The 25,240-nt window shown below is 44.1% G+C and overlaps 1 protein-coding gene across 1 annotated transcript in view; it reads left to right on the forward strand.

Annotated features, from left to right (window-relative positions):
• Positions 1-14,296, forward strand: part of PPP1R14C (protein phosphatase 1 regulatory inhibitor subunit 14C) — an 86,536-nt gene extending 72,240 nt beyond the window's left edge. The window contains exon 4 of the mRNA XM_030853181.2: positions 12,718-14,296. Within this exon, the coding sequence (XP_030709041.1) occupies positions 12,718-12,792 (75 nt within the window). The 3' untranslated portion in view covers positions 12,793-14,296. The remainder of the gene's footprint in view (positions 1-12,717) is intronic.
• Positions 14,297-25,240: the final 10,944 nt, after the last annotated feature.

Below are 25,240 nucleotides of genomic sequence, written 5' to 3' on the forward strand. Positions count from 1 at the left end.
TGCCCAAATTCACTGATAATGATATTCAATTTGAAGAGCAGACTTTAAAGAAGCTGCTTATTTCACTGAAGTGATATTGTTTCGGCATGTCACTTTCTGTCACAGACTGTGGCTCCATGGTTTCATCCTGTGTGGGTCCCTGGCTAATAAGAAAGGGACCCATGTGTCCCCATGTTGATTCATATTCCAAACTGTGGACCCTTGACATTTAAATCTTTCCTGACTTAGACCCTTTAGAAAACACAGCAGTATAATTGTGGTCACCACACTAACAGATTAGTGATTAACTAGTAAGAATGGTGTTTTAATTTTTTCCCCTTGAGCAAATGCCATTTCTGATGTAGTTGATGTTAAAATAGAGCTGATTTAAAGGTAGAAGAAGGATGTTTCTTCTAAAGGTAGAAAAGGAGTAATTTTGTTTTGGTTATTACTTGGATTTGAAGGATCCTAGTGGACATTGTAGAAATCAGGGAGAAGGATGTCGAGGCCAGCTAGCCAGGCTAGAGAGGAGCTTCTTTTCTTATTTCTCACTCTTACTTTGCATGGTTTCCAAATCTCAGGATCACGGAGGAGCGCTTTCATTGTACTGGGATGGTGGACAGAAAAATGCATGTAGTATGGGCTTGAGGGCATCTCTCTTACCATCTGTTAAGGGAGTTGCCAGTTCTATCTGTGGACTTCTAGAAGCCTCTTTTTATAGTTAAAGGGGGCTGTGCCATTGCTCTCTGATAAACATCAGAGTTTTCTTTCTGATTTATTTCCTTTCTGTTATATGGAGGTCGAGGTACTACCTGTCATCTTAGCGATCAAAGCCTGTAAGTTGATATGCATCAGGGGTTCACTCAGGATGACTCAGTCTGTGAGTAGGTGGTGAAAGGCATCTTTGAATTCCAGTAGTCAGCTGGGTCATGGAAATGTCATGCCATGTGACGGTACAGAAGAAGGACGTCTAATTATTGTTTGCACATAGGAATTGACCAGAGCTTTCAAAAAGGCTGACCTGCTCTATTGTTCGTCCTGTGTTGGTGGTAGGAAGGCAGATTCTCCTTCTTTGCTTTGGTGTCACAGTGACTGCATCTTACTTTTCTGACAGGCTTTGGTGATGGCCATTGTCAACTCATACTACTCACGTCAGTCCTCTATCCATTTAACATCTTTTTTTTTTCCATTTAACATCTTAACCTGTCGTTTAAAATATTGTTCAGTTTATGTGTACATGGAAGTACTCCCAGCCCCTAATCACTGAGCCGACTGCAGCAGAGAGAAAATATAAACTGGGAGAGGCTGGGTGAGTGACTGGAGGAGGCATGGCTCGGCATTTTGCTATGTTCTCTTTATTCATTTGCTCAACAAATGTTTATTGAAATCTGCGTGCCCGTAACTAATCTAGGGACTTAGGGTAGTGAATATGTGATTGTTAAAAACAATCTCTTAGAAGGACACAGCCAACTACGGTGAGAATTTCAATGCTCAAAGAATATTAAAATAGGAATAAAAGGACAGAAATGCCAGGGTGTCAGCTTATCGCATGGTTCTCTAAGTTAGGAACCAGTTACTCAATGGAGAGTGATTTTAGGGCATCTGTACTCTGCTAGGAAAAGCAGAAGAGGCAGGCTACATGCAGGGAAACCTACCCTTTGAAAGCTGTCACCTTCAGAACGATGTTTCTGAAAAGTGAGAATTGGGAAATTACAAAGAAAGACCCAAATCAATGAGAATGACATTCTAGTGGTTGGAGCCATTGGCGATGAGAGCCTAATTATGTCTTAGTGTAATTAGACAGGTAAATAATAAAGAGTTGGGATTTATTAGCCAGAAACATGGGAAGCTTCACCTGTGGCCCAGAGGATTTTAGTCCCAGTATGTCAGTTGCTCACACACGTTCATTAGGCCTCCTCTGACCAGGGGAAAGAGCCAGGATGTGCTGGAGCTGGCATTTGGACACAGTTTGAGTCGACATCCTGTGCTCTGTCTTCTTCTCACTGCCTTTCTCTTAACTCTTACTAGGTGAGCACAGGCTCTACTTCGGAGTATTTATAAATCTGATTCTGATTGTCTTTATTGAGGAAAATCAACCCTGAAATATTAGGAAAGCTTGCCAAAGACATGTAATCGTGGAGCAAAACTCTGCATTTATTTCCTGGTCTTACTCAGCACTCTGCAGTGTTAGTGAATGGTCCCCAAGACCGTCCTCACTTCTGACACCAACTGCAAGTTCCAAGGTCCCCACACCACACTCGTGTTTGACAGTTTGCTAGAAGGACCCACAGAACTCACTTAAAGTTGTCATACTCACAGTTAAGTTTTATTACAGTGAAAGGCTACAGGTTAAAATCAGCCAGGGGGAGAGATATGTGGGACGGAATCCAGGAAATGCAAATGCAGAGCCTCAGGCTGTTCTCCCCGTGGTGTCACGGACAGTGTTGATTCCCTCAGCTGTGATGTGTGTGCTATGTACAGAGTAGCCAATGAGGGAAGCTCACCTGAGCCTGGGAGTCCAGTGTTTTTATTGGGACCTGGACACGTAGACATGGTTGACTGTGCATGTAGCTAACCTCAGTCTCCAGACCCTGGGGATATAGAGCTGATACCACATGACCTGAAGTGTGTCGTCCCCCCACCCCCCCGCCCCCGAAATCACACTGTTAGACTCTCTTGCGTGGCCCAAGGTCCCCGGGTAAACAAAGGCACTTTTATCAGGGAGGCATTCCAAGGATTTAGAGCTTGCCACCTGGGATTCTAGGGCAAAGACCAGACCTCCTTTAGGGCAAGGTTAAATTCTTTACTACACTCTTAGAAGCAGGATGACCATGAGAATAATGATAATGACGATGATAACAGTAATTGCAAGAAAACATTAGGAAAGAGGAAAGAGATGCCATTCTAGGAAGAGCCACATGCATCTTGCCTTTTGGGAGGCTTCCCCCCTCTGACCTCCCCCTGCAAGAAATTAATGATTGTTATTTTATAAAAGACTTGGTGGAGGAGGTACAGGCTTTAAAGGGCAGTGGATCTTCAAATGGTTGGCATTTTCCAGTGATTGATTGTGATTTTATGGCCTTTTCTTTTTCCATTAAATTCAGAATGAATGATCATGTTTTAAAAGCTGATCAACCCTATATTAAAAACAGCTTTACATTCTTTTGTGTTTAGACGTAAATGGACAGAAGAAAAAAATATGAGTTAAAGACAATTTGACACGACTTTTGGATTTCTATATCTTTAGCAAAGGGAGTCACAATCAAAGAAGCAAGTCTCAAACAGTTCAGAAATGGGTTTCTTTCATTTAGACAAGATTCATGTATTTGTAGTAAATAATATTGTTCTTCATTGATAATGGGACCCATGATGAAAGTAGTTTCTTTAGTGATTATAAAGTGGGAGATTATAATTTTGCTGAATTTACTCCATTGATAATTTACTGTGGTTGGATTACTTATGTGGACCTTACGTTGAGGGAATTGCAAGTGTACGGATTGTGAGAAACCCATTAGTAAGTGAAGGAAGAATTAAATGCCAGTAAGGTTGAATCTGGTGAGGGCAAATGAACTGTTCCGCTGCATATAAACCAAGGTTAGAATTTGGGTACAAAATAAATTAATCTAAGAGCAGTGGTCTGAATCTCTAGAATAGATTAATGGGGCTGCTCTCACCAGCAGAACAAATTAATCTTTAATAGTGGATAGTCAAGAAAATAAATAGACAGAATAGTGTCAGTGGTTTTAAGTTGAAGGCGGGGAAACCAGGATGCTGTTAAGACCTTCAGGAATTCATGTTGGCAGAAGTCATTACGAGCACAGCAGGCAGAAACCCTCACCCAAAGCAGATTCATAAACCTCTTTTCAGATAATGAGAAACAGGATCAGTTCTGTGTGCCCTGTCAGCAAATGAACCTCTCTGAAGGTAAACCCTCTCCCTTCCCCCCAAGAAAGCAGGGGAAGTGAAGTGTTTCAGTGATGAGTGATGATGGCATTTGTGGTACTGAATAATGCCAGTGGCTGTGGGGAGCAAATCCCAGCATCACACAGGGATGGGGTCGCCCCCGAAGCTGTGTTCCTCAGGGCTGATTCACTGCGTGCCCCTTTTGGCCTCCTGTGTGACCCCGATATCCAAGCCAATGAAAGCTTATAGTGTGATTTTTAAATGCTTAGCCAGTTCTTCGGGTGAGGACATTCTGCCATTTGGAACAGTTTTCAGGTGTTGCCATCACGTTTGAAAAGAGGTACGTACTACCTACCCTTCCATTGTTCTCACGTATCTAATCTTTGTTGGATCTAGAAGTTCTTCTCATAGAGCCTGGTGACTCTAGTTCACAATACTGTATTATATGTGTGAAAGCTGGTAAGAGAGTAGATCTTACGAGTGTTCAGCGTAAGAAAAAAATTGTAACTCTTTGTGGTGATGGATGTTAACTAGACTTACCGTCATGGTTATTTTGCAGTATATACATATGTTGAATCATTGCGTCGTACTCCTGAAACTAGTATAATGCTCTATGTCAATTACCTCTCAATTAAAAAAAAAAGAAATTCTTCTTTCTCCACCCGATCACTACTTGCCTGATTCCCATGTCATCTGTTGAATGTCAGGCTTTTGGGAAGAAGCGTCAGGTAGCTATGTAGAACGTGCGCGAGGTGACTTGATTTGCCGTCGTTTGGCAGTGAGGCTCAGGACCTGGGGCAGATGGGCCCTGTGAACGTGCATTTTTAGGAAATGACTAGTGCATTGATTGGGGTGACAAAGAGGAGGCAGCACACGGGGAAGCCGCTGACCCCCATGATCCCAGGCTTCAGAACCCTCCCCTGCTGTTTCTCCTCACCCCGGTTGGTACTCCTTGGAAGGGGTGGGTGGTATTTTTCTGGCAAGTAGGTAGAGCATCCAGCGTTCTGCTGGGTGCCCTTGTTCGGCGCTCGCATGATCTACACGATCACTGTGGTGGGTGGCACCATTCACCGAGCCACGGTTTAAAGCATTTCTTTGGAAAGTCCTTTTGTCAGGAAATACTTCCAATCAAAGGGCTACCGCATACTATCCATTTGTCTTGTTTATCTTTTCCAATGACTTGAAATGCTTGAAAGAACACGAGTGCAGCTGAATCATGCACAGAGCAGCGACTTGCAGTGATACCCTGGTTTCTCCTTTTCCCCCTTTCCGTTGGACCCACCTTCCTTAAAGCAGAGCAGTGTCATCACTGAGTGTCACGGATGAATCACTTCACTTTGAGCGACTAGGGAAGGGTCCCAGACGCCTGCCTATGGCGTTAATTACAAAATGCGCGTCCATCTGCCGCCTCTGGCGCAGACCCCAGCAGGCAGGAGGGGGTGGCAGCTGAAAGCCGCGGGACCCAGGAGGGATCCGGGACAAGAGCTCATGGCCACTGCGAGGCCATGCCCTGTGCCAGCGCCACACGGCCAAAACTCCAGAGCGAGGAGGGACCTTGTGTTCTCATGATGCTGCCAGGTCCCTTCAGAAGTGTACTTTGGCTTCTTTCTCTCTTAGGAGTCTCTCTGTAAATCAGGTGGCTGCATGTCATATAAAGTCAGGTTTCCAGGGTCACTGGAAATGTTTCTTTTCTTTCTATTGCTTCTTTGATCTCTTCTGTACGTGTGTGCGCGCGCACATGCCTCCCTGACCCCTCCACCCCCAGCATCCTAGGCTCCGCTTTTCTCCAAGTGCTTCTCCTTTTCCCTAACTCTCCCAGGTGGCCTAATGTTCCAGGGCTGAAAGGAGACCCTCTAGAACCTTCCTCCATGGTAGCTGGAGCCAGTTGATACTTTGTACAATTCCACCCTCCCCCACTGATATACAAAGGCTCTTGGGTTGCCTCTCTCTGCTACTTCACTTTAATGCCTCAGCCGTATGAATTAATTGCTTCATACACACATATCTTTACTTTGCAGACCTTTGCTGAGCACCTCCTGTGTATTAAGCTCCACGCTAGGAAAACAAAGAGGAGTTGGATCCTTGCAACCAAGTAGGAGTGACAAGTGTGCACATGAATTACCTTGCATGCTTTTTAACTATATAAATGATACTTTGCAAGTTTTCTCAGCCTGCTTATTGTGCCCAACGTGAGATTTGTGAGATTTGTCCATGTTGATACAGGAAGCTCTAGTTTATTCATTTTTATTGCATTCCTGTGCAGTAACATTTTAAAAAGTGTGTATAGTCATCTTTATTATAATTCATGAATACATTAGAAACCGACATGGATCTCTTTAGTAAGACATCTAGGTTCTCATGGGCATCTGCTTTCCACTCGTTAGAAAATCCTCTGTTTATTTGAGAATGGTAAAAAAGGCCAATATCTTAGTGTCATTATGACAAGTCTTCACCTCATAGGAAAGCTGAAAGGGTCACTGGGCCTCCCAGGTCCTGAGACTATACTATCTTAGCAGACCTGCCCACACTCAAGTGTCTTCTGGAATTCCTTATAAATTTCAGTGGCGAGGGCTTCTCTGGTGGTGCAGTGGTTGAGAGTCCGCCTGCCGATGCAGGGGACGCGGGTTCGTGCCCCGGTCCTGGAGGATCCCACATGCCGCGGAGCGGCTGGCCCCGTGAGCCATGGCCGCTGAGCCTGCGCGTCCGGAGCCTGTGCTCCGCAGCGGGAGAGGCCGCAACAGTGAGAGGCCCGCGTACCGCAAAAAAAAGAAAAAAAAAGTTTCAGTGGGCACCTGAGCAACAGAACATTCTATTACTCTGCTGGCTTTTAACGTGCAGTTCCAGGGTTAAATAATTGTGCCCAAACTTAACATTTTCAAACTGTCCAGGCTTATCTTCCAAAAATAGTGTATTACTCACTTTACCAACTCTCCTTGCCAAGTAAAGGACCCCAAAGCATTAAGTGTTAACTGCAAAGAAGTTAGGCGAGGCTTCTCTTCTCTCCCCAAATCAAGTTTTTTGGAATCCCAAGAGAATGCAAGTACTGCAAATGCAGGGCAATGGTCTTTCCCGAAAAAAGCAATAACATTCTTATGTATTAATATACTATAATACACTTATCCTCTCTTCTGCTGATACTCACTTAGGCTGTCTTTGTTCACAGACAACATGATTGTCTATGTAGAAAATCCGATAGTGTACAAAAAAGTTACTAGAACTAATATGTGAGTTCAGCAAGCTTGCAGGATACAAGATAAATATTTAAAAATCTATTATATTTCTCTATACTAGCAGCAAACAATGTAAAATTGAAATAAGTGCATACCAGTCACAATAACGTAAATATGAAATATTGAATACTTAGGAATAAATCTGACAGGAGATGTGCAATATTTGTACACTGAAAACCACAAGATGTTGCTTAAACCAGACTTAGATGGGTGTAGAGATATACCATTTTCATGGGTGAGAAGATTCATTATTGTTAAGATGTCAGTTCTCTCCAAATTGATCTATAGATTTAATGCAGTCTCAGTGAGAACCCAGCAGGTTTTTATTGGTAGGCATTTACAAGCTCAATAACTCTAAAATTATGAAGGAAATTTCAAGGACCTAGAATAGTTTTGAAAAAGATTAATAACTTTGGCTGACTAACATTACCTGATTTTAGGACTTCTTATAAAAATCTATACTTATCAAGACGGTGGTATTGGTGTAAGGACAGACACATAAATAGATCAATGACCCAGCCATTCCACTCCTAGGTATTTACCCCAAATAAATGGAAGCATATTTCATACAAAGACTTGTACGTGATGTTTTAGCAACTTTATCTGTAATAGCCCCAAACTGGGAATAGCTCAGATTTCCATCCACAGGTGAATGGGTACACAAATTGTGATACTTCTCTGAAGTGGCGTGCCACTTGGCAGTATAAAAGAAATGAACTGTTAATACATGCAACAGTATCACTGAACCTCAAAATAATTATGCTGAGCTAAAGAAGCCAGACTAAAAAGTATATAGTGTTACAATTCTGTTTATAGAAAACTCAGGAAAAATGCAAACTAATCTATAGTGACAGAAAACATCAGTGTTCTCCTGGAGTAGGAGGAATAGGGAGAGGAGGGAGGGATTGCCAAGGGAAATGAAGAAACTGCTGGAGGTATTGGATGGGTCCATTACGTTCACTGTACAGATGGTATGCTCATAGTAATTTTATGCTTTAAATATGTCTAATTTATGGCATAACAATTATATTTTAATAAAGCTGTTTACAGAAAAGTCCCTGGAATCCTTTTAGTGTTGAGAGCTTCTATCCCAACCATTCTACTGAAACTTCTGTCCTCCAGGACACAGTGGCCCCTTTCTTGCCTAATCCAATAGCTCTGTCTTTGACTGATTCAACCTCTCATCAGCAATTCCTTCTGTTGGCTTTAACCACACACTTTCTTCACAATATTGTAAATCAACTATACTTCAATTAAAAAATTTTTTTAAACATTTTAAAAATAAAGTAAAACAGCACACTTTCTTGAGTTCTCCCCTATCTCATTGGTTCTTCTTTTTAAGGTGTCCTTTGCTGGCTGCAACTCTTTTGCCAGATCTTACTTGTTAGAGGGCCTCTGGCCTTGCTTGTGGCCTTTTCTTCCTCTCTATGTACACTTTCCTCCAAAGTTTTCTCAGCTGGTTTTGTGATTCCAAGTATTGTCATCTTGTGCTGTTCGATAGAATTTTCCGAGATGATGGAAAAATCCTATATCTGCATTGTCCAATGTGGTAGCCACTAGATGTATATGGTTATTGAGTATTTGAAATGTGGCTACTGTGACCAAGGAAGTGAATTTTAATTTTTATTTATCTTAATTAGTTTAAATTGAAATAGCCACCTGTGGTTAGGGGCTGCTGTATTGAATAGCCTGGGTCTATCTAGATCATTGTGTTTACAAACTGTGGGTGGTAACCATTAAGTGGTCTTGACCTGTAGTTTTTTCAAAAGATGAAATAGAATAGAAAATATCTCACATGTAGTAAAAGTTATGTTTTTACAGAAAACTTTTGTTTCCTTCTTGCATCTCTGTGTACTAGGTTGCTATAACCATGGATAGATCACATAGAGATTTTTAGGGGTTTTTGTTTGTTTTTGTTTTTAGGTGAAAGCCACTGATCTAGATGCTGGTGATGCCCATATTTATGTCTTCAGCCATGAGCTGAGATCTGAAGTTACATTTATCTGACTTCTTGACACTTACCCTCAGGTACCTACTAGGCAACTCAAGTCTGTAAACTTGTTGTTTTCTTCCTCCAGTTATCTCCATCTCAGTAATCATCACCACCCTCTGCCAGTGTTCTGCTAAGGATCAGTGACCTTCATTTCCTTTGTTCCTGTGCCTGTTCCCTGCACCTACTCCCACTTTCAGTCCAGCAGCAAGGTCTAGGCTCTGCCTCTGAAATGGATCTCAGATCTACCCATTTATTCCCATTTTGGCTTCCATGGACTTACTCTAAGCCACTGGCATCCCTTGCCTGGACCATTGCAACAGCTCCAAACTGATCTCTCTTTCACTCGTGTCTTCATAAAACTCATTCTCCACATAGCAGCCAAAGGGATCTTTTAAAACCCTAAACCAGACGATGTTGCTTCTCTACTTAAAGCCTCCAGTGGTCTTCCATTACACCAAGGATACTCCCTCGTGGCCTTACTGTGGCCTACAAGGCCCTGGTGAGCTAGCCCTCGCACCTCCAGCATGGCGCCCATCACGCTCACCTTGGCCTTTCTGCACGAGGAACACCCACTTCCTTGCTTGTTTCTCTGCAGTGACTCTGCACACGTGCCATGACCCAGACCCCAGATCTTCTTCAAGCTGGCTCTCTTTATTAATTCAAGTTTCAACTCAGAAGTCATTTCTTCAAAGGGGCAGTCCTTCTTTGACTAAAGTAGTGTCCCCAACCCAAGTCCCGGTGATCTGTTTTGGAAGTGAATGAGATATGTTGTTACTTATATAAAGTATTTTTGAGTAATATAAGCCAAGACCCATCAGTCAGTTTTTTTTTTTTTTTTTGCGGTACACAGGCCGCTCACTGTTGTGACCTCTCCCTTTGCGGAGCACAGGCTCCGGACGCGCAGGCTCAGCGGCCATGGCTCATGGGCCCAGCCGCTCCGCGGCATGTGGGATCTTCCCAGACCGGGGCACGAACCCGCGTCCCCTGCATCGGCAGGCGGACTGTCAACCACTGCGCCACCAGGGAAGCCCATTATTTTTGATTAGAGATCCTTGAATCTTCTTTGAGAATCATCTGTGATCAACAGAATCCTTCTGTGCAAGTGGTGTTACAAGTTTCTCTCTGAAGAATCAATGTTGGTCTTGCTATTTTTTAACTTAGCTGAGCATCTCATTATGCAAATTTATTGAATGGTTTAAAATATGTACAATACAGTTTTATTAAGTTATAGACATATAAATTGCATTATTATAAAACTTAAAATTAGTTTTTCATTAATGTCAATGTATCATAAATATAAGATGCATTATTTAAACTTTTTAATCATTGAGATTTATGTACAGCATGACCAGTTTTTGGAGAAAATTTGAATTTGATTTAAATTACCAAACCGCTTTTCTCTTGAAGAAGAAAGGTCTGTAGTTTAGGGTACATTATTCCTTATGTGATTTTAGTCTTTATTTTTATAATGGTCTATATGAAAAACATGTTATTAAAATAGTGCAGAAATATGATCAGAGTTAAGATAAATGATAAGGTTTGTGATTTTGACCTTTGCTTCAAAAAAAAAAAAAGGGAAAGGAAAACTGCACTCCAGTGCTGAAATTTTCACAGCAGTCATTTGAGTAACAGATTGCAAAAACAATGAAATTAAAACTGTATGCTCAGTATCCTATGCATTGTTTAAACCACATGGTAAAGGGGGCAACAGGAAATGCATTTAACTTTACAAAATGAAAATTGAATATAAGTGGGGAAAATATAAGTGGGGAAATTTGACATTATTTCATCCTAGAAAGTTCTTAAATTAGATAAAAGTAGTGTTCAGAAAACTAAAATGGGGTGTCATTTTACCTCCCGTGTATTCCATTGTGTCCAAGTTCAGAAACAGTGGTGATTAAAATGTTTATGTCCTTTGACCTACTACTGGATAGCTCTCCAAAGGGAATAATCCAAATTGCAGAGAGAGATTTATACACAAAGATGTTAATTGTGGCATTATTTATAATTTTGAAAAGCCAGGAACCAACCAAATATCCAGTGATGGAGGAATTGAGCAGACTCCATATAATAAAGGACCGTATAACCATTAAAATTAATTTTTAAAAAGACTAATGTTGTGGGAAAAAGCCTTGACATAATGCTAAGTGAAAAAAAGATATATTTATACAGTATGATCTTAATTAGGTAAAAATAATTTCCATAGAAGAAAATACGTTAATAGTGGTTCATTCTGAAGAGTAATTGTTGCTGGTTTGTATTTTCTAGGTTTTCTAGAAAAAGCACGTTATTTTTATAATAGCAAAAAGATTATTAAAAAAAGAAATCGTGGTGGCTAATAAAATATTAACTATTTAAGCATATTGTGTTTTAGAGCTGGAGAGAAGCACGGGATCATTTAGTCTGGGTGCTATGACTAGGGGTTGTAATTGGTAGGCGAGATTGTCTGAGAGCTGGTTTTCAGAGACCGTGACGGTGAGGAAGCCTCCTTAGTGTTTTTGCTCTGGGATGCCCCTACTGTGCACAGTTCTGTCGTGCACTGGCTGTCCTTTGCTGATCAGAAAGTCTGACTGGCTGTCAGCTTTGCTTCAACAAATATAAGAAAGGAGGACAAAGTAATGTTGTCTAATAAATGTGACATTTGGTAGGCAAAAACTTTAATACATGAGGCAACAATGAAAGATTGTGAGGGTTTCAAGTGGGAAGCATTCTAGGTTGTCCTTTATTTAATCTTTGGGTTTTCATCCATTATTAGTCACGACATCATTTTAGTGGGTCTCCCCCAGCATTACCTTTTAAATAGGAACGATAGGGTGCATGGCATATAGTAAGTATTTATTCTTTAAATTCTTACTTCAGTTATGTTTTTGTACGTACGTACTGGGCTGTAAATGTAAACGTGTCTGTTTTTCTTTTCAAACTGTGATTTGTAGTCAAATAAAGTCAAGAGACTCTTACTGTGATCTAGACCAGTGGTTCTCAGGAATATTCTGAGACCAGAAGCATAGGTGTCACCTGGGAGCTAGTTAGAAATGCAAATTCTCAGGCCGCACCCCAGACCTACTGAGTCAGTAACTCTGGGAGTGGGCCCAGCACTCTTTGGTTTATATAATAAGGTCCCCCCCGCAACCGGTGATTCTGATGTGCACTCAAATTTGAAGACCACTGGTCTAGTCTTGCTGTTTCAGGTGTGGTCCAGAGACTAACCCTGGCAGCCAGTTGGAAATGCAAAATCTTCAGCCCTAACCAGACCTACTCATTCAGTCTACATGCTCCCCAGGCGATTTGTATGCACGGATTAAAGATTTAGTAAAGGTTGGGAGGCATTGATCTAAGCCACAAAGGCCTCCAGGGGCCAAGTGGTTAACGTCAGTGAGTAAAGGCAGCTTGGTTTTCTCTCTAAAGAGTACAACAGTGAGAAAGCAGGATGGTGTGAAGGTTAAGCATCTTCATTTGTTAAAAAATGTCCTATATTGTACCAGTTGAGTTAACACACCCAGCTAAGCTCATCAACTAAGGTTAACTGCAGTTGACATCAATGACTTCAAGCAGATTTTAAACCCAAATTTTAATAGCGTGACCCCCTCATAATAACTTCTTCTGATCTCTTAGGAATTTATCAAGGAGCTGCTCTCCCGGATAAGAGGCATGAGGAAACTGAGCCCCCCACAGAAGAAGACTGTATAATTCCGGACGAGGTGGAGCTCTCCTGGAGACCCAAGAAGGGATTTCGACTTCACGAAGACTTTTATTAAAGAATAGTTGTCCTTATGAGCAACTTTTTTGGGGGTAGGGAGGGGTGGTATCTATTCGACATTTATTCAGGAATGTTACTTTTGTTGTTGTTGTTTTTAAAGGTTTTGATGGTGTAATATTTTAATAGCAAAGACATCACCACTCTGGTTTCAGCCCAACCAGGGATTGACAAACCAGGCAGACACGCAGGGCTGGGCTGGGCCAGGCATCTTCTTGGAGAAACCAGATGTTTAGGACCTAACTATACAGGGATGATGGTTTTCTTAGACTTTTTTCTGAAGTTGTACATTTGACTCAGAAGTTGAATTTCTCGTGCTTGTATATATCTTCAGGCAACTAAGTTAACATGTTGATGTGAGTTTTATTTCACATTGATGGAATACACTTGTGGTCGTCCTTTCATTGGAGGTCACGGCACGTATGTTTTCACGAGGCCACTAGGTATTCTTCGCGTGAGTGCTGGAGACCTACAACATTCACTTTATGCACCAAAGTGAAAGAATTCAGTGTATCCGTTATTTTAATGAGCTACACTACAACAATGTGGAGTTGGTCAAGGGCTTAATTTATGGACTTTGTATCATTTTGTTAATCGGATGCTTTGCCAGGTTATGTACTTATTGCCTCCTTTGTGGTATTATTCGAGTTTGCTGAACCCTTTCTTTGAATGTTTATTCAGATTTCTAGAGAAATGCCCACGCTACCTGAGTGGTGTTTTGCAGTGGAACGAGGAAGCGCCGTGTAGCAATTCATCCTCTGCTTTCAACCAAATACTAGGTATTACTCTCTCTCCATGAAAGCAGGTCATAAGGAAGTGAGCAGATTAAGTTTCTTCCTCCTTAGAAGTAGTTCTGGTCACTTGGGTGCCCGGGCAGCATCAGACCAGGGTGAGGTGAGCTGAGTGATGAGCAGGTGTAACAGAGAGAAAGCCTCACCTCCTCTCAAGAAGGTGGACACAGGAGCATTTGCTGGTTTGGAAGCGTGGTGGAGATTTCATTTCTGGCTTCTCTCAGTGGCGTGTGGTGAGGACTCTGGCCCTAATTGTGCACCCTGATCCCTTTGCTTGGAGCGGAGCCTGGGATGCCTACCCTGCCCCTCTCAGTTCTATACCAGATCCTTGGAGAAGGATCAAAATGCAGATGGCTGTGGGCGGGGTCAAAGGTCAGAGGAGAAACTCTTGCTTTCCTCCAGGAGGTCCCCACTGCCTCCCCACAGAAACCCCCCATACTGTAAGGTGTCTCTAGGTGACCCTGTCAGAGGACAGGGGTCAGGCATTTTATATCAAGGGTGCTCTGAACATATTTTATTTTTTAAAAGAACTATGTTTGTGAATTTTATGTACACTGGCAAGCTTTTGAAAATGTATTTAATTTTGTAATGTTTACCAATGATTTATTTACAAGCTATTTACGCAAATAAATGAAGCTGCTTACAATTCTGCTTACGTGTTTGCCTTGGAAAAAACAACACTGACATGATGATTTCACTTTGTCAGATGCTCTGCAGACAAGGGTCCCAAGCACTTATATCTAGCTTTTCATTTTCAGGTCTTTTGTCATTTGATCCTAGACCTCACCTGAGGTGTCTCCAGATCAGGCAGTGAAAGCAAAGGGGCCGGGACACATCCCCGGCTTGAGAAGGAAACAGAAGGTGACTCTGTGCCCTTGGCCCTGCCTGCCTTCTAGTCCAGCCGTCTCAGGCCATGCCCCTTGCATTTCACTAAAACTCCCTTTTGCCCATCTGGTGTAAATCCTCAAGATTTCAGATTACTCAGATATTCCAGCTATTGTTAGAAACCCGTGCACCCTGTGAGTACAGAAAAATCAGAATTCGCAGGACTTCTGTTAGGCTTGACCAGCCCAAGTTACGGTCTTCAGAGGAAATAAGAATGAACTTGTCCTGCAGAGGCCTCTGGTCCTACCACATCACGCATTGCCTGCCTTTCCTCCCTGCCCTTGCTCAGGGACTGGCATCCCCTGACTCCCCTGAGCGCTCAAGCCACAAGCTTGGGGTGTCTGGAAGGTTCTCTATTTTTTTCCTCCAAAGCTTTGCTAAAACTATTGCCTGGGTCTGGAACACACTCTCCACCAACAGGCTCTCTCTGGAGAGCTGGACTGGACCCCTCCTAAGTGTGTGCAGGGCTTCGTGGCATGTCTCCACGGTATCACTACTGGCTATTCACCTGTTATCTCTTCTGTTCGACTCTAGGATCCTTGAGGTTAGAACTGGGTCTTATAAATTAAGCCCCTGGTGTTTGCCAATTGAATAAATATGATAAAAGATTCTTCAAGAAAACTCTAACTGTTTCCTTCCCAGCTAGGAGGGTGATTCTTAGACCTGAGTGTACGTTTGAATCACCTGGGAAGCTTTAAAAACAGCTGATGCCTAGACCCCAGTCCTGACCAACTTAATGAGAATTTGTAGGAGCAGAGCTTAGGCATTTTTTAAGGTCCCCAGGTTGAGCGGCTCTGGGCCACTGGGTCATTCTTGTGTAGTCTGATGCACACATCTGATCACATGGCATCCTGCTTGTGCTGTCACGGCAGGTGGCAGCTGTGACGTGAGCACATTATCTATTTCTCCTTGTGTTTTCTACTGGAGGGGAATTAAAGCACACGACTAGGAAAATGACTCCAAAGTATCCAACTTCTGGCCCAGTGATCGCTCGAACACTGGTGAATCTAAGTTTAAACTTTACGGAGGGGCGTCCATTTACAACAATCATAATAATAGTTCCCATTTCTTGATCATTGTGCTAAGTGCTTACCTGCCTTATCTCATTAAATCTCGACATTAATCTCATGAGGTGCGTTGCATTATCCTCACTTTACAGATTAGAAAATCAACTCAGAAAGGTTAAGCAGCTTCCCTGAGGTCACACAGTTACAGAGCTGAGATTCAAACCCTTTGACCATTAGGCTTATCTGCCTCTTACAGGGGTTACTCTCAGTGCCATGCACAGGAGTGAAAGCTGGGAACTCCATCAGTGGAGTGTGAGCCGAGCCCCTGAGCTGGCGGGGGCGCGTGGGGAGGCTCTGCGGTCGGAGGGGTCCTCGGCCACCTGCCGGTTCTCTCTCAGTCCTGAGAACGAAGGGCTCCCGAGCTGTAGGGCAGCCAGGCTCTGTACCGCGGCCCCTCTGTTTCTGGGCTCTTATGCCTTCTCCCCTAACAAAAAGCTCCTGAGCTTGGCCTTAGCCGCTTGGCATGGAGCACCCTTTCATCAGTTTCCTGAGAGAACAAAATTAGGAGAAAGAGAAGCCCAGGGTAATGTGGTTTCCAATTCTTGCAACACACAGATATTTGATTTTCATTTACAACCTGGAGTCCCCACGAAGGACTGTGTGCTGCGCAGAATCAGTTTATCAACAGTAGGGGAGTACGTGGTTGTATCTGGCTCTTTCCAAGAAGACTAAATGGTTGGGAACATGAGCCCTGTTTGAGTCATGACTACCATTTCATGGAGGGGTACAGAGAAGGGGCCACAGCGAAGAGACAGCCAGCCAAGCACGAGGCACACACCTGGAGATGCAGGTTGGGGAGCATCTGGGAGATGAGCTTGTCCCTTTCCACGGTCAGAGTGGGAGCCAGATGTTTGCCCTGTGGCTTAGTGCTGCTCTGGGCATTGCTCCACGCCCGGCCCACTGGGATTGAGCTTGTCGTTCTTTTTGCTGCCACTCGGGTGTTGCTCGTTGAGACGCCCAGGCCCAGAGCCACCTGTTCGTGTGACTGCTGATCGACACTCCCCTGCTCCCACCTCATTTTTGCTTCTGAGTCAAAGGTGCTGGGGTTTCCCTCTGCTTCTCAGGGACCTTCCCTGAGTGTAGGCACTTTGCGGGAGCTTCCTCCCACCCCTGTCATCCCCCTCCTTTCACCCCTGCTTTGGGCACTAGCCTCAGGACCCTTTGATGGCTCAAATGGCTTAAGGTGGCTTGGCGGGGAAGTACTGTGGGTGGGGAGGACCCCTTGTCTGTGGTCTGTCCGAAAACACAGAAGAACTCAGTGTATTTGGTAATTGGAACTTTGGGAAAGCCAGTTTCAAACTGGACACAGACAGGGGGGACCGGTGATTTTCCACATTGCTCTTTTCTTCTTCCTTGCAATTATTTCAACCCAAAGGATCCTGGAGAGTTACTACTGGGAGCTAGTGCCATTCCCTTTGGGACTCGGGACGGAACTAGCATGTGTTTGTAACTTGCCTGTGAAAATCAGGTGGCTTCTCACGGTCTTCTGTGAGTAAGAAAGAACAGTCCAGACTTCATGGAGTTCCCTTCCCCCCCGACTCAGACACAAGGGCTGGAAATGCTTCACTTCTTAAGGGTTCTGATGCCACTGTGGTGTTGCTTGCCTGGGGATGAATTGTTTGTGTGAGACTGGACTGTTCACCTCTCAGCTGTGTGGATGTTCCCACAACAGCACACCAGACGGGCAACTTAGTAGAGTACTGATACGAGAACGACTGCAAGTTAGGTCCTGGAAATCCGTTTTTCTGGTGCTTTTATTGGCTCCATTGAATAAATAAGGCCAGATTTATCTCTGCTACATATTACCTTTGGCGTTAGGCTCTTCAAGTAGGGTGTATTAAATGACCTTGCTGGTTGGGGTTCACCTTGTTTTGGTGGATTCTAGAGGTAGGAAGTCCTATCAAACATGGGGATTTAAAAAAGGGCACTTTTAATGTTAGTGCTGTTGACTTGCTCACATTTATACACACACACACACACACATATATAAATTCAGTGTTATCCTTGTAAGGAGACAGTTCTACACAGGTCTCTCATGTTTCTGCATGTTTGTGGGCAGACATTGCCTTAGTTATGGACAAATGTTTTCAATATGTTTGTATGTGCAGCAAACAGCCTTGGAGGATAGAGATTGTTTCTCCCTCTAAAGCAAAAAGCACGTGAGCTTACTGCCCATTATAAAAGATGCAGGTTCCGGGGACTTCCTTGGTGGTCCAGTGGTTGAGACTCCACGTTTCCAATGCAGGGCGCGCGGGTTCGATCCCTGGTCGGGGAACTAAGGGAAGCCAGTGGGGCTGGTCCCGTCTCACTCACACACAGGCTCGTTTGGGAGGTGGGTTCCACGTCCCCGTCCTCTTCTGCTTTGTGTGGTGAGTTCCGTCCATAGGTTCTGAGGATCACAAGCCTTTGGTGTAGACTTAGCTTCAACAGGCTCAGCTTCACAGGTCTGCTTCAACGGCCAAAGCCCTTTGCCTAATCTGTGCACACCCGGGGCTGACAGAACACCTGGAGAAATACCTTTCCTCCTCCTTCCTCTCCCATCCCTTCTAGCTTCTTGCTTAGGTCATCAAACAGGCAAACACGTGAAAGACAAGCATGTGAACACTGGTGTGCAATGCAGAGCAAGGAGTGGAAGAAAAGCCCACACTTCATCATCCTGTCCCTGGGAAAAAAACCGAGGGAAGAAAGGATAAGAATGATGTCCTGGACCTCAACAAACCACTTTTCTGTACATTCTTCTGTTGTTTCCTAGGTGTGCAAAGAAAGAAAGTTATTGTGTTATATTTGGGCCGGGAATTTAAATTCCATAAACTATTTTATAACGTCTAGGAGGAAGCTCTTTCTTTTTTCCTGAGCTTTTAAATAAATTTATTTATTTATTTATTTTTGGCTGTGTTGGGTCTTCGTTTCTGTGTGAGGGCTTTCTCCAGTTGCGGAGAGCGGGGGCCACTCTTCATCGCCATGCGCGGGCCTCTTACTGTCGTGGCCCCTCTTGTTGCAGCCCACAGGCTCCAGACGCGCAGGCTCAGTAGTTGTGGCTCACGGGCCTAGTTGCTCCGCGGCATGTGGGATCTTCCCAGACCAGGGCTCAAACCCGTGTCCTTTGCATTAGCAGGCGGATTCTCAACCACTGCGCCACCAGGGAAGCCCAGGAGGGGGAAGCTCTTAATTGCTCTTTTTGCTCGTGTTTTATCATGAAACTCATTTAATCCAAGGTGCTGCTTCGTAATTTATGATCTTTATGTGGAGGAAACGCGGAAGATACGTCATAAAGCCACTCTACAAGCAGGCTGCACATTTAATGTTCGGGACAGAAACTGCCCTTGCTTGAGCAGTCTCCCACCCTTCCACCTCCCTGACATCAAGAATGACTCATCCATGTATAGGATGAACCAGACAAAGCAATATTTCTAATGAGCTGCAGACCCTGAAGGCAGAAACCCTTTAAGCGTTGAAACTCCCATTTTATTGCCAACAACAGATATCAAACCGAATGTTAGTTCAGTGACGATCGTCTGGGGAAAAACGAGCAGAAATGAAGAGGTTTGAAACTGATAACCAATCATTAATCCAGTCAACTCCCTCAAATACTAACTTCATTACTAAGGGGGTCGTTATTTTTCTGTTGTCAGAGTTTCAGTGAAAAGTCCTTGGGGGTTATTTATGAGTAATTGGGAAAGTAAATGTTGATGTCTGCCATGGATGTTTTATGACTAACTCTTCAGATCTTTATATGGGATTAGTTGAGTCTGGAAATCACATTGGTTTTCCACCCAAAGCTTTTATTTATTTTTTTATTTTTTGTTTCTGTTTTTGTTTTATTGGAGTATAGCTGCTTTACGCTGCTGTGTCATTTTATATTGTACAGCAAAGTGAATCAGTTATATGTATACATATATCCCCTGTTTTTTGGACTTCCTTCCCATTTAGGTCACCACAGAGCACTGAGTAGAGTTCCCTGTGCTATACAGTAGGTTCTCATGACGCGAGAGCTTTTCAATTACCTGTAGTTGTCAGGTGGGATTGTCTCCTCAGGAAAGTGGATGGAGCTTGCCCACCACGCTGTGCATTTCAGGTTTTTAAAATAACGTTGCTGTCGGGCTTCCCTGGTGGCGCAGTGGTTGAGAATCCGCCTGCCGAGGCAGTAGACGCGGGTTTGTGCCCCGGTCCGCGAAAATCCCACGTGGCGTGGAGCAGCTGGGTCCGTGAGCCATGGCCGCTGAGCCTGCGCGTCTGGAGCCTGTGCTTTGCAACGGGAGAGGCCACAACAATGAGAGGCCTGCGTACCGCAAAAAAAAATAATAATAATGTTGCTGCCGCCTCTGGTCTCCCCCTTTCATTTGTTTGTTTTGTTTTGTTTTTTTGCGGTACGCGGGCCTCTCACTGCTGCGGCCCCTCCCGCCGCGGAGCACACGCTCCGGACGCGCAGGCCCAGCGGCCACGGCTCACGGGCCCAGCCACTCCGCGGCATGTGGGATCTTCCCGGACCGGGGCACGAACCCGCGCCCCCTGCATCGGCAGGCGGACTCCCAACCACTGCGCCACCAGTGAAGCCCTCCCCCTTTCATTTTAAATGGTGGCCCTGAGGCCAAGCTATAGTGCCGCTAATTTTATTTGTTGTTTTTAATTGAAATATAGTTGATTTACGATTTTGTGTTAATTTCTGCTGTACAGCAAAGTGATTCAGTCATACATAGATATATATACACATTCTTTTTAAAATTCTTTTCCATTATGAGTTATCACATGATATTGAATATAGTTCCCTTAGTGCCACTTACTTCATAAGAAAGACTCCTGCAGGAAGCAAGCTTAGGTTATTATAAGGGGCTTAGCAGCACCTACTAGAAGAGTTTTCAGCAGCCAGAGGTGGGCCCCCGGGCCCCCGCCCTCCTCTGCATCACAGCCCTCCACCACATTCATCAGAGACCCAACCGTCAGACATTTGTTCTCCTTCAAGTTAACCAGCACATACTCTTGGTAGGGATCTTAAACTTTAATCATCTCTGCTTTTGTCAGATTCCTGAGGGGGAGGGTCTGGGTGTGTGAGGGCTGTGTAAGGGCCATCACATCTTTTGGCTCCCATCTTGTGATGTAAGCCTCCCCAAACAAAGTAAGGGCATCTCTCATAATTAAAAATTTTTAAATAGCGAAACTAAATACGCATCGAGGCAGGCCCTCCCTTGGTGCTCGATGAAGCAGTCTGTGATTCTGGTACCTCGATCTGCGTATTTCCTCCACAGAAAAGTTCATGCAATACAAATATCATAGAGGAAGGTCTAGCTCAGAACAATACCCGAGGGGCCATGGGATTGAAGTTTGCAAGGGGGTGGGTGGGGCGGGCGCGGTCTTCACTGTGATAAGGTCCACAGTGGGCCTCCAGTGGGCTCTAGGGGGTTGGCAGAGTGCAAAAAGCACTTGGGTCTGTCAGAGCCCAGCCTGGGGTCTTCGGGCAACTGATTCTGTCTGGGCTTCTGTTTCCTCCTCTTAAAATTAAGAATATTTGCCTTAACTATCTTGTGGAGTAGAAAGGCGCAAATGAACAATAAATGTAAAAGGTCGGGCACAGCATAAACATCGACCGGAAGCAGGGGAATTCCCTGGTGGTCTGGTGGTTAGGGCTCCGCACTCTCACTGCTAAGGGCCCACGTTCGATCCCTGGTCAGAAAACTAAGATCCTGCAAGCCGTGAGGCGCGGCCAAAAAAAACCAGACCATCTACCAGAAGCAAGTGAGTGTGGTAAGTGTATTCATCAGATCGGAAGCTTGAGTAGCTGCAAAGACATGGTGCCAATCGATCAATCAATCAGTAGCATTGGGCTTGGAATCAGCCCCAGCTCTGCTGCTTACTATCTATGTGATTTCAGGTGCTGCCTTAAGTGTCTGCCCCTTGCTTTCTTTATCTGTAAAGTTGGAAAGCAACAGGATTAGAGTTTATATGTATGTTAGCATATATAAACATACAGCACCCTACTATTATATAACTAGAGAGATACTGCGTGTAGTTACTTAGAATACTTCTCTTGCTCATTTTCAGTTTTGAAAATGATGATCTCTACCCTTAAGGCCCTTGCTTTTTTTCCTCCCTCTTCCTTCTTGATCTGTTCCCATCGTTGATCTGATTCTGCTCGACCACAGGTGTGAAACCAGGGGGAGTTCAGTGGAGTTGACAGCACACCTTAAGTCTTCAAGGCCACCATCAGACTCTCTAGAAGCAAGACTGGAGCATCTGCCTGTGAGGGACAAGTGTCTGTACCCCACAGTTCTCAAGCTCTCCAATTCCATAGTTAGAAGCTTGGAGGACCTGAAAGAACTTTTGATTTGATTTTGTTGTCTGTGTGTGACACTTTCTACTCCTTAGTATTGAAATGTGTTTGTATCATTTCTCCCTCTTGGGGTCATACTTGGCTGGGGTGGAGGTGGCCACTGAGTAAGTACCCTAAATCCAGTAGCCATCCCCATGGGGGAAAATTATGGGTAGGACAATGGACGTCCATAGCTAAGTTTCAAAGAAGGAGAAATTCGTCTAACAAGGCACACATGTTTTTTTACAGCATTTCTGGGGGCCGATGTTTTTTTAAATCAAGGACAAGGCTATGGAAAATCATCTTTAATTAAACCTGCAGTCATTCCCTCTAGGGCTTTGTACTGTGTTCACCTCTTAAATTATACACTCCAATTAGCAGAATCCTTTCTCCTAGCCCCGAGGTTTTATTTGCAGCTCTCACCATACTCTGGCAGCTCCAATCTGTTTCATTCTGTCTGGAAGCATCATCTGTACGATTTCTTCCCTGGCCGCCTTAGGCTGCATTCTTTTTCTCTCCCAGTGTGTCTTTGTTGTAAGCCTGGCTGAGACCACAGCCTGTTAAACCGCCACCCCCTGCCTGTCCCTACCCCACTGACTTTCACTCCTGGCGCTTCCCCAAATCAGTCTCCACCTGTCCATGTATTTAATAAAGATGCTGACCAGCATTCTTTGCTGCTTTCAGAAAGAAGCTCACAGAAGTTATGTTCCCTACTTCAACCAGAAAAACCAAAGTGTAAAAGGAATTCCAGGGGAAGAAATGGAGGAGCCTCCTTAATCAAGCATCAGCCCAGCTGACATCACGCCCTAAAATGATTAGAAAAAGTCACTTGATATTTTAAATCTTCATCACTTGATAAATTAATCTAAAAAGGGAACAGAGACTGTGCATTTTCTTTCATGTGATCCACATGTTGACCCTAAAAGACTTCAGCTTCTTGGAATATCTATTAAGAGCTGTAAATTACTGAGCAGTAATTTTAAAAAGAAATTATTACAACAAAATATTTCTAGTGTACAAAAAAATCTAAGGAACAATATCAAAATATCTGTATCTGGGGAATCCCCTGGTGGTCCAGTGGTTAGGAATCCACCTTCCAGTGCAGGGGACTCAGGTTCAATCCCTGGCTGGGAAACAAAGATCCCATATGCTTCGGGGCAACTAAGCCCTCACGCCGCAGTGAAGAGCCTGTGTGCTGTAACTAGGCCCTGAAACAGACAAATAAATAAATTTTAAAAAAAAAGAAATATATCTATCTATATCCATGTAAATATCTATTCATCACCTATTTATCTACTAGTCATAAGCTTAAGAAGGGAAACAGATAAAACTGAAGTCCTTTTTATATGCCTTGCTGACCCATCCCTCTCTCTCTGCAGCTGTAAATATGAACCTGAATTTGGTGTGTATCCTTGCCATGCATGTCTTCATATTTTCACTACTTATGTAGGATCCATAAACAGTACTACATTAAAAACTTCATGTAGGGCTTCCCTGGTGGCGCATTGGTTGAGAGTCCGCCTGCCGATGCAGGGGACACGGGTTCGTGCCCCGGTCCGGGAGGATCCCACATGCCGCAGAGCGGCTGGGCCCGTGAGCCATGGCCGCTGAGCCTGCGCACCTGGAGCCTGTGCTCTGCAACGGGAGAGGCCTCAGCGGTGAGAGGCCCGCGTACTGCAAAAAAAACAAAGCAAAACCAAAAAAACACAACTTCATGTAAATAGCATCGTATTCCATGTATCTGTCTGCAACCTGGTTTTTACATGTGAGAATTTCCTGTATGATAATTTGGCCACGTCACTTATTCTACAGGAGGTGTCCATTCTCTCCTGGATGGATGTTTAGGCCCCGACTTTTAGTGATTATGAACAATGCTGTGAGGCACTTGTCATTACAGGGGATCTATGCGTGTGACTGTCTTCACAGGTGAGTCTTAAAATGATCAGGCAAGTTTGGGAAACTCCAGAGCAAACTTTTCCTGTAAAGGGCCAGATCATAAAAATTTTCAGCCTTGTGGCCACAAAGCTTTTAACAGCCTCTGTCAATTCTCTCCCTACACCCCACCCTCCAACCCAACTTCTTCACAATCCTGTAAAAATATAAAAACCATTCTTAATTTGAGGGCTGTACACAGTACACTGGCAGATTTGGGCAACTAGCTAGTGCATGGTCCTGCTCTGAGTACCACCGGGATGAGGCTACCTGTGTCTCTAAGCCTATTAGATACTGTCAAATGCTCCTAAGATGATTTTGGAGAGTCACACAATCTGTCACCTCCCCTTTCTCCCTGATAGTCCATGACTCCCTCCCTCCCTCCCTCCCTCCCTTCCTCCCTTCTTTCCTTCCATCCAATATGCTGCTTGCATGTTTTATCATTTTTATGGGAACCTCTTGCTTGAACTCAGATTTTTTTTTAAATTTATTCATTTATTTATTTTTGGCTGAATGGGTCTTTGTTGCTGTGCGCGGACTTTCTCTAGTTGTGGCGAGCGGGGGCTACTCTTCGTTGTGGTGCGCGGGCCTCTCGTTACGGTGGCTTCTCTTGTTGCGGAGCACGGGCTCTAGGCGCGCAGGCTCAGTAGCTGTGGCACGCGGGCTTCAGTAGTTGTGGCTCGCGGGCTCTAGAGTGCAGGGTCAGTAGTTGTGGCGCACAGGCTGAGTTGCTCCACAGCACGTGGGATCTTACAGGACCAGGGCTTGAACTCGTGTCCTCTGCATTGACAGGCGATTCTTAACCACTGCGCCACCAGGGAAGTCCTGAACTCAAATGTTTATCAATTACCTTTGAGGAGCAGAGTGCCAGAGTCACTCTTCTCCATAAAATTCTTACAGAATGAGGCTTACCCCACTTCTGGAAACTGGTGTGTGGCCCGAGCAGGCAGTACAGCGTGGAAACGCTTCCTGCCTCTCGCTCCAGAACAGATGCTGCTTGGGGACACAGGGTGGGCCAGGCAGTGTTCACTGGACGCATAGCCATAAACACTTGGCATCCTTAATGATGCATACTAATGAGGGCTTTTAATTTTTATGATTATCTAGGGAAGAAAACATATGGGGAATGGCGGTAATCCTGGAAGACAAAGATTAACATTAACACAGAACAGTCTTGAAAATACAAAAGAAAAATATGACCCGTCTTGAGGGCTGAGTGTGAAATCAATATTTGTGATGAAAAATGTATGGTAAGGAGCTTTGAGAAAATGGAGAAATTCCAGACCACAGGCTGCAGGGCTTCAAACAAGCTCACACCAGTCACACGACACGTTTTAAGTTTGAACTATGATATTAGAGGATTGGGTTGACTCTGTTGGATTTGAGAAGAAAGCATTTTGTT

Source organism: Globicephala melas, chromosome 14 (assembly GCF_963455315.2).
Source record: "Globicephala melas chromosome 14, mGloMel1.2, whole genome shotgun sequence".
In the NCBI taxonomy this organism is placed as follows: Eukaryota; Metazoa; Chordata; class Mammalia; order Artiodactyla; family Delphinidae; genus Globicephala; species Globicephala melas.